Genomic DNA, 19,315 nt, shown 5'->3' on the forward strand with positions numbered 1-19,315 from the left:
ACCAACAATCAAAAAAATAGAACGTCACCAATAGAAAAGAGTAGCAGCGAATTTTAACAATTCTAAAAAGTAGACAATTTTGCACAATGCAGAAATAGCGAGCCTTTCAACAATGCAAAAGAGCAGCACGAACTTCAAAAATTGGAAAAAGTAGCTGATTTTCAACAATGCAAAAATATCGAGACTTACAAAAATGTAAAAGAAATTTCAACAATGCGAAAGTGCAGCTTGAATTTCAGTAATCGAAACGAGGGAGCCAAATTTCAACAATCGAAATGTAGTAATCGAATTTCAACAATGTGAAAATAGCAAGATTTAGAGCATTCAAAAATTTAAGGAAGTAGCAAGAATTTCAACAATTGAAGTAGCAAGAATTTAAATAATTAAAGAAAGTAGTTGAATTCAAACAATGAAAAAAATAGCAAGAACTTTACCAGAGCGAAAAATAGCGGGACTGAACAATGTAAAAGAGTAGCACGAATTTCAACAATGGAAAAAAAACGCGAGACTTTCAACAATGCAGAAAAGTATAGGCAAGACTGGATAAGAAAAATAGGTTTCAACAATACAAAAGTTAGAAGATACAAGTAGACTTCAGAAAATTTAAAGGTGGATAATAAACTTTAAAAAATGCAAATACTGAAAATTTCGCGGATGAAGGAGTCATTTCACTATTAGTTTTATGAGAAATAAATTTATGAAATTTACCAAACAATCATTTCAAATTTAAATTTAGTTTTTTCAAATAATTTAAAAAAATATATAAAAGTTACGGGAAAAAATCATTCAAAAGAACCCAATTTTTTTAAACTTCAACGATATTACAGATCGCATAAATTTCAACCAAAAAACCCGACACATCCCCATCACCAGCCACATTAAAACAGCCAAAATCAAAATAAATCGTTAACAATATCAACGACAATTGAATTCTTCCCAGAGAAACACAACAATAAATACATATACCATACTCCATTCCCCCACACAAGACAGAAAAAGAAGCATAAATCAATATATACATATATTCCCAATGTATTACTAAAAGTACATACAAAAATAACAAGAATTATTCCCCGCACCAATCACATGCAAGCTCGAGGATGTCTCAGTTATACGCAATAGGAGGGGAGGGCAAAAGAAAAAAAAAACCCACATAATACACATAAATAAAATAAAATAAAAATACACATAATAAAAGAAAGGAAAAACATAACCACGGCAGCTTTCATAAAAACATAAAAATGCTCTCTTTCTGATTTAATGTGAATAAATTGTAGCGGATTGACGTCAGTTTTAGCTTCGGCAAAGCAGATAATAAAAGTGAAGTATATATTCATATTTTATGCCCGTTGAGAAGTTTATATCGCTTTGAATAGGGCCACAAAAACGTGGACATAAAATGCAATAAGCTTTATTTGCGTCTGGTTCGGTCGCGGGAGTGGAAATTTATGTGTTATTGTTCGTATAAGAGAGAGGAAATTAGGGCTGAATTAGACTCTATCTATATGTATGTACAATTTCTCTCTCCTCTCTCTCTATATTTTCTAGAAAATTCCATACAAATTTTTTTTTTATTATTGTTATAAACTACCCGAATTTGTTTCCTTTTATGTATAATATAAATGTCACTTTGTTTCTTTGGTGGGGAAAAAAATTAACAGGGAAAAAATTTATTTTGGTGGTTTTTTTTCCCTTTTTAATCGGTGACAATAGATAATAAAAATAAATTGAGCTTGTTTACGTGATCTAATCTCTCTGGGAAATCTGATGCATGTTGACTGACGTTATATTTTGCATCTTTTTTGTTAATGATAGTGTGAAATGTTGTCGATTTCCTGTTTTTTTTGGGTGTTTCTTTTTCAAGGATGAATATAGGTGATGGATGATAAGATAGTGACATTTTTTCTTTTAATTGGGACATATTAAAAATGTGAAATCTCACGGTTACTCTATGAAGGTAAATAAATTCAAGGACTATTTAAGCACTTTTTTCCAAGGACATTTATATCGTGATTGAGAAAAACCGTGATTTGTTTTCTTAAAGATTTGAAATTAGTTTGATTTTTTTTTTCATTTTATATTCAACACTTACTAATTTTTAATTTCGAGTTTGAATTACTAATTTATTAAATATTTATGATTGTTAAAAAAAAATTATAGTTCTTATTTCAATTTGTAGATAATATTAAGTTCTGAAGGTCTTGCTTTAAAAAAATGTAGTAAATATTTTAGTTTAATATACAAATGAAGGGCTCCCTTTTAAAAAAGAGAAGCAGGAAAAAGCAAGACTAAAAAGGAGGACGGGGGAGGGTACCCTCCTTACACTTAGACAACATATAATCATAAGATAATAAAAAAATCCCTAAGAATATATATATATATATATATATTTTAAATTAGTCCTGCAATTATGATCAAAGATATTTGGTTTGTCAGCAAATGTATATTTCAATTTTGGAGTTTTCTAAAATTTTCTATTTCATCATTCATCTCTTCTTCGGAATTTTTCTTTCATCTTCGCCCCCCCTCCCCCCCCCCAAACTCAAGGATCCAAGCCACAGGATCCTATTCATGTAGCTTCTACTACTCCTTTGGACAATCCCCTCCTGCCAGGGGCAATATTGCCCACTTTGGAAAACACTGGTTCAGGTGAATGCCTCTCTTGCCCACGCGGAAATCAGGCTCCATATAAAGGTGCAGAGAAAGGATTTTAGGCATAGGTCAAGGCTTAAAAAAATAGAAAAAAAAATGTTAGGCGCTAGCCGAGAAGGATTTTAACTTCAAGAGAAACGGTCCTAAATAATGTTTTTTTTCACTTTTCTGGGACTTCCTATCCTTTTTCTTATATTAAAAAAAATTGTGTCATTCATGGACTCCTAGCAATCATAAATAGAAAATTTTAAGCACTAATTTCAATTTTCTAATAGCCATGGCGACCTGGGATTTGTCAAGCACTGACGCCATCTTGTATCCGGCCTATAGGCCCTATCAGCCCCCCTCCCATTTGCAACTACTCTATCTCCATATAACCTATGGAAAAAAATTATTCGAGCCCCAATATTCAAATCTCATTCAATAAGCTGCCATTAAACGTGAAAAGTTACAAATATTTGCTACGGATTCCCGAATTTTTATACGTTCGCGGCACCCCTCTCCGAAATCAAAATTCAGGAAAGAAAGATGGAGGTTCTCGACAAACACGAAATAATCACTTTCACAAGAATAATTACTCGATCCCAAAACATAATATATAATCTGAATACGGATGGGGAAAAGCCCCATCTTCATGGTCCAGTTAAATGAAATACCATCAAAGATGAAGAATAAGGCAGTGGCGTAAGTAAAATTAGATGAATCATCAGTCCTGTTGCCATACATCGAGTATTAATAATGACGAATCGTTGGCCTTTTTTTTTCATAAAAAAATGTTTTCCGGCCGGGAAAAATTTTTTCTCATATTCAAAGAATGAGAATATTTATCCTTTTTTAAAAAAAGAAAAAGAATTAGAATTGCAAAATAGCATTCATAAAACTAAAAAAACGGAGAAAATACGTATTAGGGATCGCGTGATGGTTAAGTCTTCTCCTTCCATCGATGATCTGAACTATGCATGAAAAGCCTCGAAGCAATTTAAACCTTTATAACGAGACATTGAACTTCACAAACACAAAATCTATCACAAAATAACCAATTTTTTATCCTTCTCTTGTTAATTTTTTTCTCTCCAGTCTCCACTCTTCTAACTCTTCGCTCCGTTTAAGATTTCAAATGTAATTTATTGTCAGACGCGCATACTTTGAGCTCCACAGAATGGAACCAATTGTCATCTCCATGATGCCGTGTACACTTTTCCAGTCACAAAAAAAAAGAAGAGAACGCACGATTCTTCCTCACGCGATATATATATATTTTTTTTGTTCAGTCCTGAGAGAAGAAAATAAACGCGCACACGCGCAAGTCAGATTCCACAATAGACAATATTAAACTAAACAAGTGGGAAGAATTCAACGAGATTCACGTGGGAGAAATTAACACCAATCATTTTAATGTGGTTCAAACTTACACGTGGAAACGCGAGAAATGTCCGTATTCTGACAGCTTTGAACGATAATACATCAGACTTAATCCTTTAGCAAAAAAAAAAACGGGAGACTATAAACAGGCTTTTATATGAGATACCCATATTTATGACACTTAATGCTATGGAGAAAGCAGTAAAACTTGGATTTACAACACAGATTTGAATGCAGGAATCTCTCGAGAAGCGGGAACCCCATAGCTGTGGATGTTAGATCGGAATTGAGGGATGAATTTCACAAGTAATAATGTAATAGTTCGAAACCGTCATAACCCTGTGTTTCCCATAAGATTTCCAGGTGAGACTACACGGACGAGCGTAATAAGTGTCTGTTAGAAAGACGAACCCGTTAATTCATTTTTTACTAGAAACAGCATGAATCTTAAGGCTAGATACCGAGATACCCACTGGAGGGGCACAAATATTTTCTTCCTTCCCTAGACATTACCACTCTTCAAAAAGCATTTAGATCAACAGGAATTGATGAAAATAGCACACAAAAAAATGTATTTTCTTTCGATATTTTAATTTTTGTGACCAAGATATCAAACTTTTTAAATTTTTGGTCAGCTTGAGGGAGGGTTGCCTGAATAATTCGGGGACCACAAGGAAAAATTTGATCTGAAGGAGAGATCATTGGGCGAGGAGAAAAAGGCTAAGAAATACTTCAAGGCACGTTCAAACGCTTGCACCCACTCCCCCGGCGAAGTAATTGGCGACAAGGACATTTGAAACGATTTTTTTTTTCCCACTGTTTTCCATCAAATAAATTCAACTCGTATACGAACATCGACAAAAGTATTGCTACCGAAGGTAGTCCCACACCGAGGGACTAGGCGCACCGCCGTCGATGAGTATAGGAAATGCAAAAATGTCGAACGTTGCCGTTCGAAATCGGCAATAAATTGCAGGTGCCCGTCTAATCAGCCCCCGTGTACGGAAAATGAGCCGCGGTGCCGCGAAAATGATCGAAAAAAGTAATTCAGCTTTCAAAAAGTACATTGTACGGCCCTGGACGAAGCAATTCACGAAGATTAGCTTAGAAGACCCGCTTTTGCCGCTTATAGATTTCTCCCCCGAAAAGAGTGATATAAATGTTTCTATTTCTATAAATATAGGAAACTCCAAGTGTCATATTTACACGAAAAATACGAAATACTCTCCCTTTCATGTGTTGAATCGATTTACTCGTTAACGTCACAATCGATTGACAATAACGATAGTAATCATGATAATAATAACAATATCAGGCATGATCATCAAGGTAAAACACATATACAGTACATTTTCTTCGACGAATTAAACACATTTTTCCTGTCCCTGAAATTTCTATTCCTCAATTCGAATTTTCCAATACAGAAATGACATAAGATACTTATTACACAACTTAATAAGGCTCCATTGTCGTTTCAATTCTAGATGTAATGCTGCCCTACAACCCGGATGCCATTGTCTTTATTGTAATCGCGATTCCAATTTTCGAATGTTTTCCTCAAATATATGTGTTCGTTTTCACGATACATGGAAATAATGTACTAGTGCAATAATTCCAAATAATGAAAATCTTGTCACGTAATCCCATCTATAAAAAAAAAATCCGAGACGGATTTACTTAATATGAATATTTTTTCCATCCTTAATGAATGTGACGATTGACGTCAATGCCTTTCGATCACTCCCACTGAAATGAAATAGAAGTCCTTTTGTGCCATATACTTTTCTTGTAGCCCCCATATTCAGGAGTTAGACCCCTTCTACTTGATAGATTCATATTTGAGTAAATAAATATATATATATATACTTTTTGTGCACCTTACATGTATAAGATGGATTTCGGCACCTCACGGAAAAAAAAACCCATAAGTCTATCTCTTCTGTGTGCTCTACGGATAGTATCACTCGTGGTTCCCTTAGAATGACTCAGGGCCACAAGGAGGCATATCAATCATCCCCGGTTCAGAGTTATTGATTCTAGTCGAAGACTGAACACGGGGGTCCATAAAATCTCAGCGGCTCCTCAGTCAGGATATTTTGCGCGGCCCCCTTTTATTAATTTAGAGTATTGTATATAAAAAAACTAAATATATATATATATATACACACACACATATCCCAGGTACTTCAAGTTGAACACTGAGCCCACCTCGGATCCTGGATGATGTGTTGGCAAGAACCAATAATTGTGTAGGTTCATCCCATAGATTAAAGACATATACTATTATTACTCTATGGTTCATCCAGTACATTTCTATAACTTTTTCCCATATAATCCGGATCTTGGAAGGGACTATACTACCATGGAGTGGGGGCACGCTCCGGAGGAAGTTTCGATCAAACCCCCATATTGGCACACTAACTTCTTGAATTAGTTAACTTGAATAGAGGATGGGTTCATATGGGAAGTGTCCATCATTAGGAAATCCGAGCACGAAACAGGTCGTGATGGTGCTGTCAAGGTTGAAGCTGCCTGTACTCAATGACCACGTTGTATCAATGAGCACAATCACAGCAGATTTCTAATCTTCCAATAATCGCCTTATTCCAGCTTCGGAACCCAGAACGCGATAATACTGTATAACCTTCAGGAAAAAATTTCTAGGCGCTATATTTACTACCGAATCCTTACGATTTGCAAATTTTTAAAAGGTAGCTTTAATATTTCGAATATCTCTTCACATGAGTCTGAATAATTCATGAATTAAGGACAAGAACCAAAATATACATACACACACACGCAAGCAAATATGTATTTGGCATCGAAAAAAGAAATGGATTCTCGAGTACGATATTAATGTTAATCTTCTTGCCCTTTTATGCGACCAACCATTACGGAATTTATCGAACCTTATCTAATATCAGCCGTTCATTCGAACGCCATCTTTTTTCTTATACTCAGCAAAGAATTTCTTTTTTTCCTAAGAAAAAAAAAAAGAGCTAAATTCATCCTCCCACATCCTGATTCCAAGAAAGAAAGAAAAAGCCAAGACAGTGAATATATAGAGAAGAGACAACTTAATATGACATCTGTATTTACTCGAGTTGCAAGTTCATCCAGGCCTTAAGTTTAATCGCCTACAAATTAGAAAGATTGTTAAGCAAGGGGGGAAAAAAAAGCCTTATTTCTTTATGGTTGTTATTACATGCCTTAAAAAAAAAACCCCGTCAAGTTCAATCCGATGACGAAATAGTTATATGTCTTCCTATGGATGCTTCGCCGGTCAATCAGATCTAAGAACTTCTTATTGCCTACACGAAATGTCTACTAAGTCTCAAAAAAATGAAGAAGAATGGAATGATATATACATGAATGTATAAACGTTAAACTCCAATGGCCACGGAGAAGCTTTTAATGACAGACACTGTCACTTCCTCGGAAGTGAAAAAAAATCTAAATAATATTACCAATCCACGCGAGACGTTTTTTTGTTTTTGCTTCTGGATATCCTTCAAGGTCCATGTGGGTCGAATCCCGGTCCGGAAATATATGTTCGTGTTATCCATTTCGAGTAGTAATGACCGTCGTGAGAATCGAAATCGATGTGACTACGTTCTACAGACATGCGAACGAGCGCAAATCTTATCGCTCTCGCTGTTATGCTCATAAGTAGGGCCGGCTTGAAGAGTTCGAATCCTTCCCCTCAACGTCTTCAAAGTCTTTAGTGTAAAACTGAATTGTATGCAAATGAAGTGAGAAAATTATATTTTGGACGTGGGGGGGGGGGGGGATGATTTGACTTTGAGCCATTTTGACCCACCTATAAAGACCATTGCGCATGGTATGCAGTCAGAAACAGAACCGAAACTAGTGGGTGAGTACCCGGGCGCTGGACCAGAAGGATATGGAATTCTTCCCGTAACCACTCCTTTTCATTCAACATTACACGAGTGCGCACAAAAATTCGAACTCTCCCCGGCTGATGAAGTATCTAGTTGCAGCTCTTGTTAGAAGCAGAAACGGAACGGTTCAGTCGAAAGCCCCATATACCCAGCCCGTTTAAGCTTCTTCAACGTGTTGCTCGCAGGCAGGGCCGTGACTAGAGAGGGGCGGGAAGCTGTCCCGCGCGGAAACATATAAAATCCTCTGGCACCAAAATTTTTCATATTGTCCCTTAGAGAGAATAATAAAGTTCCCCGCTAATCGAATATTAAGCTTCACACGTCAACTGGTAATATACATCAACCACTATACACATAATGTTTTTTTGAATGGAACATTTGGAATTAAGGAAAATATGTTATCGATTAAGAAAAATTCATTTTCAGAATAGGTACTAGCCTCCAAGTAGCCTTGAATACGTACATTTAATTTTTTTTAATATTGAACCAATAGAGAGCGCTAGCTTTTCTGATGAAAAGTAAAAATCTTAAATATTCTGATCATTGCAATCATATATAATTTTCATTTGATTTTTGATGTCTGATTTGTTCGAGAATCTTTATGAATATTGATCTTTTATTAGTTGCCAATATACAAACTATACTAACGTTGTAAAATAGCAACTGAATTGTTCCCCGCATGAACGGGAGGGGGGGGGGGGTTTGTACAGATCATGTCCAAAAGAAAACCCCATTTTGCAGACAAGACACCAATATGTTAATGGTAGGCTGCTTTAAAATTTTAAAAAAAGCTTTTGAAAAAAAAAAATTCTGTAATGATAAGGAAATGAAAAGCACGTGTAGAAGAAATCCCTCATTGAACAATTCAAAAAAGATCAAAATGCAAAATGAGCCAAGAACCCGGATCGAATACAAAGCAAAACCGATTTTCATCCATGGGGGCTTTTTCCTCATAAACATAATTTAAAATACAATTACATACGCAGAGGAAAAATAGCCAAAACGCGCCTTGATACGAGAATCAAATAGATAAAAAGTCATATGGGCACCGTGTAAACAAGTTATACAAATATAATTTTGAAGAATCGGTTTTCAAGACACAATAGAAAATTTGGAACAAACAGGAAAGAAATTGTAACACGACTAAAATTAATGGACACTTTAATAATAATCGCATGCTAATATCTCTATTCAATGATGAAATACCATATCGACATCGATCAAGGGGAAATATTATTATTCGGAATCGATCGAAATGACACTTTTCGAGTTTTATATTTAGTCTTCAAGGAAACGTCGCTCACTATCATATAATACGACGTCAATCTTCTCATGCGAATTGTAGTACGTACCAGGAAATATCAAATTTCTAACCGTGAATACATACTACCCCCCCCCCCCCACACTTCTCGTCACATACGCTAATTACGCTCAACGTATAAATCTTAATTTTAAGACACGGGGTGTCCCTATGGGTTGTACGCAACGTCAGATGTCTGGAGATGTTGATGGAGGTAATCGAGACGATCATCTGCATATGTAACATAGCACGTGCGCCACCATGAAATTATCAGACTTTGAGATATCTAGTCATTGAAGTTGAGATATCTAGTCATTGAAGTTGAGATATCTAGTCATTCCCAGTGAGAGGTTTCGGGTGCAAAATTCCCCCTATTTCCAATAAAAAATAAGGATCAGTTTCTCCTTGACTTCGGCTTGATTTCACGCAGCCCCTCCCCCTCTAAACATTGATCTTATTTTCCACGAGTCTTTCTTTCTTCAACAAATAATCTTGACAATAGTAATCGCATTCAGTGTTGTACCACTACTAAACCAGACATACACCTCGTCCATATTCCTCTGCAGAACTTCTAACGAATTGGTACATGCTGGAATGTGTATGTGCGGGTAGTGAACCTTCCGTGAAGCTTGTTTCTGCGGAATGTCTATGTGTAGTGCTGCCATCTGCCATTAATTTTTCTAACTATGCATGAAGTGTAATGATTGAAGAGTATACTGTTGTAGGCTTGTTGCTCTCTCTGCGGCGATACTTTTTAACGGGGAGATCGGCTCACATTTGTGTCTCGAAGTTGGGGACCATTCAATGTTTTACCACGAACACTGAGTTTTCAGTTTGAGGCCGAGGTCGGGTGGGGGGGGGGGTTGCCAAAAAATAGGTCCCGAACGTGTAGATTTTTTTCAAGCTGGTCTTATGGGTTAAAAAAGGTTGAGAAACGTTGTTCATACATTATAAGCCAGGGCAGGACAAATTCCATGCCCCAAGTCAACCATGGCGACTAAAAAATTGGTATTTGGCATCTAAAATTTTCTTCGTATAGTTTCGAAATTGCAGGAGAGAGATTGCTGAGAGCAGCACGAAATGATTAGAATTCATAACTGCTTATCTGCCAATATCAAAAACGATCAATATGTCCCTAAAAAAAGTCAAAAGCAGCGTTATTTTGGACTTTTTTCTTCGGGCATTCTTTTTTGGCGCTTACATATTTTTTTTTTGCAATTTGTCCAGCCCTGTTATAAGCCGTGTCCATTTTTTCTCGTCCTGGAAAAAAACCCTCAAATGTGCGTATCCTTCCTCGTACAAAAATACAAAAAAGACGGCCATGACCCGGTCTACATCAACCACAACAAACACGGAATGCCCGGAAATATACTTCCCACCATAATAACCCGAAAAACCCTTTGATGCCCAAAATAATAATAAAAATAAAAAAGCCATTCTCCAGCTGGAGCAAATGAAAACTTTGCTTCTCTCCTCGTGGTCGCCGCTTCTGCTCCTGGCCGGCGGTACCAAAACCGTTCGTTCCCACTCGACGACCCCATTTCCCCTCCTTTTTACAAAACCAAACTACACGGATACTTCGCTGTCAGACGCGTTTAGTACTCACTCGGCAATGTATGTGTGCCTTTCACTCCATTCACTGCCACACACACACACACACATTTCGAGAGATTGTTTTCCGGGGTCGGGATAGGAAAGGATCGATATACGCCGGGCCGTCCTCTCTCCCCGCGACCGAAAACACTTTTCCAAGCGGGAAACTCACTTTATGGGGAGAGAGAGAGAGAGTAAAAGGGTTTCGGAAGAAAGACGGGAGCGAGCGTCGAAACTGCTTCCAGAGCCCGCCTTTTTAATTTTGATCACGGCCAGAAGCGGGGCGAGGGTCCCCACGAAACATCGGGCTATATCTACATACGCTTCCAATTAATGATGGGGGGATCATCTATCGTGGGCCGTGCGGTCAAGAAAAAACAAAATCCATCGACAGGAATCTTTTCATTTCGAGTAGCGAGCACCGTTTATGCACAGCACTAGAAGAGCACCCAGATGTCAGCTTTGAATGCAGGGAGCGGTGCTGAGATAATTTTGATTCGCGCTGCGTAAACAATAGGCATGGCTTATACGAGGGAAAAGATTGTAACCATCAACGCTAAATGACCAGAGATTAACTTTTGTAGTCCATAGATTTAATAGAAAATCAATGTAAGACACCAGTTAGAAGTCTTGGCTTAGAACTCTGTAAGAACCTTGGAAGGTCCTGTCTGAATATAATGGGGATCCCGCTCACACACACATATATAGTTTGTATATTATTGTACGGCCCATTTTCGAGGACCCAACTAGCACTAATGCTCATCGAGAGATTTCCCGTTTAAAGTTTTTTCCCCACTTACAACGGTTTTTTTTCATGATGACATTTTAAAAAACATTATAAGCGGGAATCACTGTACATGTTTGTTGATAAAGCGTAAAACACAAACGTTTGACATATTTATGAATTGACAGAATTTTAGACCGAGTCTTTGTTAAGCAGTTAACGAATGAAGACCTCGGTATAACGTCAGTTACTTCGATCAAGACCTCGCGAGCATGGGATCAATGCTCACCACATCTCTGTGGTGCTCCAGCGAGCACCACAGAGTAGAAGAGCGAAATACAGCCGACGTTCGTTATAACAGCCATTCCATTGCAACGAACGGTAGACCCGAACGTTTTCATATAACGACTGTTTTCCTCTAGATCGCGTCCGTTTTTGACGAGACGAAGGGGTAGGGTTCATTACATCGAGCGTCAACTGTATAGCCATTTGGATGCCTTATAACTCATCAAGCCTTGATGCACCCTGAATAACAAATGAACCTAAAAAAAGGATAATCTATAAAACTGCAACCGACGGTAGTCCCAAACGTTTTCATCTAACGACTATCACATGTGTTTTCCTTTCGATATAACGATCCTCCCAGTATACCGTCCGTTTTTTTACGGGATGAAGGAGGTCGTTATATCGAACGTCCACTGTGTAGCCATTTGAAAGCCTTATAACTCATCAAGCCAGAACAGAATAGCTTTCAAATGTCCCTGAATTACAAATGAACCTAGAAAAAAAAAGATAATCTATAAAATGCCTAATGATCTCAATTAATTCCCCCTCCCTCTCTCCTCCCAGTATAAAATTCAATTCAACAACGATAATTAAATTAATTACTAATGACTAATCTTTAAAAAAAACAAAAAAAAAACAATATTATCAGCGCAAAAGTGAAGGAACCGATTAATGCTAATTATCATCGCAGTAAATGACTTCTATATATACAGTAATTCCTAATAAACGAATCTCTCTTCTTTTTTTTGTCCCAGCGAATTAATGCAGATAAAGTCCATTGAAAAATCATGAAATGTCTCCTAATTAAAATCAAATTAAGAGAAATATAATCAATTGGAATTACTAGTCCCCAAAAAAAAAGCGTCCCTCCCTTGTTGATTGGAATATGGCTTTCGCCGGAACTCTTAAAAGTACTTTGTAGGATTTTCGGAGATTTGTGTAGGATAAAATAGAGATGTCTCTCGTTTCTGAGCATAATAATAATAGTGGACAGAAAAGAAAAGAAGAGAAAAACTCTACCCTAGTGTGACTAAACCTTGTCACAATCACCCGTGGCTGCGTGAACATAACCATAGTCTGATGGTTAGCCGGCTTTTTCCGGTCGAGTGACCATTTTTATTTTCCTTTGCTTGTCAAGGAAGAATGTGACACATGGGGAAAAAAAAAGATGGGAAGGACATTTGTGTGGCGACGTGTTTTTGGACGAACCGGGAATTCACCAAAGAAATATGTACAGTATGTAGAGACAGAAACATCCGCCATCTTTCAATTAAATAAAATCCATTTTTTCTAAGTCAATTACCCCGAATAGTAAAGAATGGACACACCACTGTCCCACCCTTAAGGGTATTCAGGTAACTTCCGTAAATCGGACGTTGCAGTCCTGCCCTGTAAGATACTTGGCGGGGCGAAATGGAAATGCAGCCGAATCCCGTTTTAACGAACACTTTTCTAATCCCCCCCAGATAAGCTTAGATAGGAACAATGCATAAACCTGGAATTCCTTTATAACGAAATTTCGTTATAGCGAAGTGATTTCTCTGGTCTCTTGACGTTCGTTATAACGGGATTCGACTGTATATCCCGAGTCGTGTGAGGTCTGATTCGAGAGGTGGTAATGCCAACCTTCTTAATGTCCGTCGTAGGGTTTAAAACTAACATAATAATGTTATTTATAACTTTTGAGGAGCGCTCTTGCTCCTCAGAGTTCGCAATTACAGTCGAATCCCGTAATAACGAACTCCAAGAGACCGGAGAAATCACTTCGTTATATCGAAATTTCGTTACAAAAGGAATTCCAGATTTTCATACTGTTTTTATGTAAACTTATCCCAAGAGTGCTGGATTTCTAATTCCTGAAATTAGATACCTGCATGAAAGGGTTAAGATTAGCATCATACTGATTCAAGTATGAACTTGCGCCAAAGCTGCCATAGATCAGTGCCATAGATTGTGCACGCGATTGGGAGATTGAAATCGCCATAATCAGAACACCAACTGGACTCGGAAACAGCATTTATTACCCGGAATGCCTTGGCATCTCAGATTTGACTAAATTCTCAACAATCTGGGAGAGAATTCAAAATTCAACACCAAAACTGTATTCAAAACACACGGAGGATGATTATCATTTAAAGAAAAGGGGGGGGGGAGCACTTTTGATATCTGGTTGAGTGGAAAGGTGACAAACCTCTCTTTGGGATCTTTCCCCTCATGCATATATGGACCCCCTACATAGAAGTAAATTCTTTCTTCTTCATACAAATACATACAAAGCTAAGTAGGAGACTTTCCTTCAGGGTACCACGAGGGGTCATTCTTCTTCTCGGTGTCTTGCCCGCCAGGTAGACTCTCTCATCGGGAGAATAGGAGACAGAAGTGAGGGAGAAAAATAACCCTCACCTATTGAATAGATAGATAGATGCCTGTTAACGCACCCCCTCGAACAAAAAGACTGGGGTACATCATGCAGGAGGATAGGCCATTTTTATTTAGTGTTATTCCAAGAAACATCGGCGTCAAAAAGGAGGAGGGGGGGGGGGGGTAAGAGTCCCCTTCGGCTGGAACAAAAGGCTTTAAAAAGGTGTAACAACGGCGACGACGATAAAGAAGTCAAAAGCGAATCCACTTGGGAAATGCGCCTATTTATTACAGATAAAAACCGATTGACAGGTGTTGGCTTTTTTTAATGGAAAATGGCCCGGGTCATCAATGATGGGACGGGAATAATGGACACATCTAGAAACATGGGATGGGCTGGATTTTTTATAGTTGGGAGCCCAGATAAGGTCTCTTCTTTTATTGTGTGTGACAATCACACTATGTATATATTGGGAATTGGAATTTCACTGCCCTCAAGGGGCGAAATTCATCAACAGAAAAGTAGAAATTCTTAGAGAGGAAATATGTATATATATATATATGAGTCTGTAATTCTCTTCCCTCCCCAAAGAAGTGGACGGACACTTTCTTGATAAATTTATAGTGTAAGAAAAAACTACTAACAAGTATGATTCCGGAGCCCCCTAATACAGTGGAAGGAAATACCCTTCAGGAAATGTCGCTGTAAAAGAGCTTGGGATAAAACACAGACACACATCACACAGAGATAGATATCCTAATACAGTGGGATGTCTAAGACACTCGACAAGAACGTAACAGACACTCGCCATTAATGGACACTTTGCGTTTACGGTCACTTCGAAAGTGTCTGACCGCAATGTATTTCACTATACGTTAACGGTCACTCCCCGTTATCGGAGAAAACTTTCGGTTCAACCTGGTGTTCGTTTTAGAGAGAGATTTACGTTGTACAGTGATTCTCAACCTCGGGTCATGGCGTCCCTTGTGGTCCTGGAATATTTCAAGGAGGGAACGAGTGAAAATCTGAAGGGGCGCTTACAACATTTAAAAAACCGTCCTGAAAAAAATTGTAAGCAAGAAAACACTTTAAACGGGAAATATCAATAAGTATTAGTTGAAACAAGGACCATGAAAATAAGTCTTGCTAAGCGGGCAAACGTTTGAGGGGCCGACGGTATTTAAAGAGCAATATGAGAAATTAGTGCGATATAGTGGGAAAAAGTGACTATTTTAAGGTGCCGGCGAAATTGTTCATAAAAATAGACGCATCTTAACAGATGGGGGGGGGGGGCATGTCCACAGCAGGCCCGCATGATGAGATCTGGTATAACAATTCCATAGAGTAAAGTATGCAAAAAATGTCAAGCTGTTACTTCCAGCCGAATATGGAGCTTCTCAGAAAATTATTTTGCTAGGGAACCCATAACACCATATCCCCAAAAGAGCGGGGCTGGCAGGGCTTGGTACAATTACCATCATTTTTTTTTTCATGCTATAAATTCACTATAGAAGGGTCCGTCAAGATCCCGACATTCGGACCCTGCCCATGAACCGGATATCCCTCCCAAAAGGGAAAAGCTCACTGAACTCTTGCCCAGGAGACTGGAAAAGGACCGTATTTGGATAATTTTTGTTCATTATAAATTTACTGAAACAAAAATCAATTCCTTAAGTAGAAAAGATCTCGGCCCTGGATAAAACGTTGGGGGGGGGGGGGGGGAAGCTACAAGGAAGTCCAAAGGGCAGGCCGTAAGCAAGATTTTTATGGGGGAAGCAAACATGACTTTCCGCCGAATCCTCTGCAAAATTCGATGATCTTACAACGGTGTTTTTATTCTTTCTTAAAATTTGCCGCCCGGTGCAGCCGCCCCCCCCCCTTCCGTCGTGCAAGTGTGGTCCACGAGAGCAAAAATAGTTGAGGAAACGCTGTTTTCTCTTCTAATAGATTTATGGATGAGAGACGGCCGGATAATGGCCGTGACGCTGCCGGTGAGACCAACTTTCAATGCGGCCGGACGGGTTTGATTAAATCCGCGTGACTAGCAGCTGTGAAGATTGCCGCGAAATTGACCGGAATTTTTCAAGTGCATTTAATTAACTTCGTGAAATTTACAGAAGCATGAAACGTGTCACAGCATTTCATCTTATGATATACTAATTAAATAATAATTATTAAACTATCAGTGACAGATGTGAGCTCCATTACGTAATATAGTACAGAATGGATCTCTCATATATGCGCGGATGAAAATATGAACCTGTGTATGGTGGGTGTGATAAGTGTATAGGAAAATATGGAGGGGGGGGGGGGGGCGGGCGACTCACGTGTCTTCATCAATAACAATCACATATTAATTCTCTCAACGTGACAACATTAATAATCACTTTGTTTATCGAGATCGATCGACACAGCACCGGTTATCTTCGAGCAGCAATTACGAGTTATCAGACGTGTGTTGGGAAATGTGTTCGTATAATCTCTAATAATGATAACCGGGATTATTTTGAGTCATCTATTAAGTATTTTTTGTTGTAATTTTAATGCCCTTGATACCAACAATGGCTGTGACACTTGTCATTTGATTTTTAATTGTTGGGTTTGGGAATTTTTTAACTATTGTCTTCAATATAATGTCTTCAGGGTGGATTTTCTGGACTGAAACTCTTGTTTTGGATACTTCGGACATTTCCAATGGTATTAATAGTTATGTTCAATCATTTTGACAACAATTGAAACAAAAACTGTGTTGACTATCTTGATAAATTAATCGAATTTACTTGGAGTTACACAACTCTGACATTTTTAGTGTAAATCCAATCTCAACGATAATAATGATAAAATTCTTACTATTGGGCTCGCACCATATAAATTCACTCAACAATTAAAGCACACACACACACAGTGCTCAAAATCTAACAATTAAAATCCCGCCATTCAAATTTAACCAATAAATAATAATTTCAACAGTGCTCAAAATTGAACTATTGATTCCCGCAATACAAATTCCTTCCAAAAAAACCAACACCTGATTATCACGAAATTCCTTCGTCAAGCAAAACAACATAGCATGTCAACAATGCTCCTCAAAATTTAACTATTGGACAGAACCCAATAATTGAAAGCTAGCATCAAATTCTTTCGACAAGAGAAACAGAATATGATCTCAAGAATTCTCAAAATCTAATTATAGTTATTATGTGCATATATCCAATTCAATAACCATATTTCTTCGACTAACCACAATGTGATCTCGAGACAATGCTCAAAGTTTGTCTTTTTGATTCCTAACATTCAAATTTTATACAAAGAATGATCTCAACAATGTTCAAAACTTTACTACTGGACAAAAAATAATCTCAACAAAACTCAAAACCCAACTATCACCAAATTCCTTCGAAAAGGCACTCTTTATCTCAACAATGCTTGAAATTCAACTATTGGATTGGATACACATAATGACTATATTCAAATTCTTTCGACAAAGCATAACATGATCTCAACAGTGCTCGCAATTTTTCTTTCGAATCTCACCATTCAAATTTCACCGACAAAGAATGATTTCAACATTATCAAATTCATCTGACAAACAACACAGAATACGATCTGAACAATGATCAAAATCTAATTAATGGATTGGATTTAATAACAATATTCAAATTCCTTCGACAAAGCATAACGTGCGCTCAACGACGTTCAAAACTTTTCAAATCAATCCCACCTTTCAAATTTTAGCGACGAAGAATGGTCTCAACAATGCTCGAACACAAAATACATCTACCGGACTCCAACAATGACCTTAACAATGCTTAGCATCTTAACTATTGACTTCCAAAAAGTGATATTGGTTTTCGTCATTATTCCGACAAACAAAACACAATATTGTTGGCAAACAAAGTGAAATATCCCACTGCCATCTCAATACCTGGCCGATTTACGACGAGGTCCACTGTATTTGTCTACCAGGATGGTATCCATCAATCCATTAAACTTACAGAACGAATCACTCCGAACCGAAACAAGACAGAGAAGCGTGCACGACCACCGAAACTAGATTGCAAATCACGCCACACCGCACAAAATCGATCGGAATTTGAATAATGATGATGACCAGAGCCTACCGGAACGAGATCACTGGGATCAATCACTAAAGATCTGTGAAAGCTAACGAATAACAATCCAAATTCCCATCGACACTGGGGGAAGAGCCGCAAGTGACAACATACACACACAGGTTACACAACAGACGTGTCGCCACGTGCGCACACACACAAACAGCCGGTGAGACCCGGTTGTTTGGGAACAGTCATCGCTATACCTCCCATCCAAAAGAGCGATCCGTAACAAACCACGAGTAGTCACTAACACACATATAAGATAACAATGTAATACAAACTTACCACGTTTCCATCCAAATCCGTTTCAGGGGGGTCCATCCTGAAGGCAGGAAGAGGCGCTCTGTTTTTGACTCGAATTTTGACTAATTATATCGACACGGCGCACGAAAAATAACTAAAAATAAGGAAGATCAAGATCTCTTTCCTCTCTTCTTCAATAGTCAAAACTTTATATATAAGATAAAGCGAGAACAAAAATTTACAATAGTTTTGGTTTCGTCTCACAACAATACCAAGTCCCGCTCACGGAAACAACAACAACAATAATAACAATAACAACGTAAGAAGAACGGGTGAAAAAAAAAAAGGAAACGGGGGGGAAAAAGAAGCCGATTATCAAGACGGACACGCGAGTGGCATCACCTTCACAAGACACGCGTTCGAGCCTGAATGACATCGCCAAAGCACGCGCATCCCAGCGACGGCCACAGACGCCTACCCGGCATGCAACGCGGTGTTCGGTTTCGGGCCAATGGCGTCGCGCCCGGTGGTTACGTCACGAAGAAAATTGTTGGATTGGTCGAAGGAACTAAACATCTTGACGAATAAGGACCAGAGAAATAGTTTGCTATTATAATAAATATTTTTTTTTTTTTTGTGATCTTGTTTTGTTTTTTTCTTCTCGTTATTTATTCTTTTTTAAACTGCCAGTGTGAGAAATTCTTGGCGTGTTTCTGTCTCTCGTAATGTAAGTGAATCCTTTCCGAAGGTATTCGCATGTAAACATTCGTGATGATG

General features: G+C 38.1%; 1 protein-coding gene across 2 annotated transcripts in view; it reads right to left on the reverse strand.

Moving 5' to 3' along the window:
* LOC149087972 (protein dead ringer homolog) overlaps nt 1-18,969 on the reverse strand; it is a 260,666-nt gene extending 241,697 nt beyond the window's left edge. For both annotated transcript variants that reach the window (XM_089243249.1, XM_089243242.1), the window contains exon 1: nt 18,581-18,969. In XM_089243249.1, coding sequence (XP_089099375.1) covers nt 18,581-18,616 — 36 coding nt within the window. In that variant the 5' untranslated portion in view covers nt 18,617-18,969. The remainder of the gene's footprint in view (nt 1-18,580) is intronic.
* Nucleotides 18,970-19,315: the final 346 nt, after the last annotated feature.

Source organism: Pholcus phalangioides, unplaced genomic scaffold, assembly GCF_987345545.1.
Source record: "Pholcus phalangioides strain wild (caught in Gottingen) unplaced genomic scaffold, Ppha-v1.0 ptg000003l_1, whole genome shotgun sequence".
Lineage (NCBI taxonomy): Eukaryota > Metazoa > Arthropoda > Arachnida > Araneae > Pholcidae > Pholcus > Pholcus phalangioides.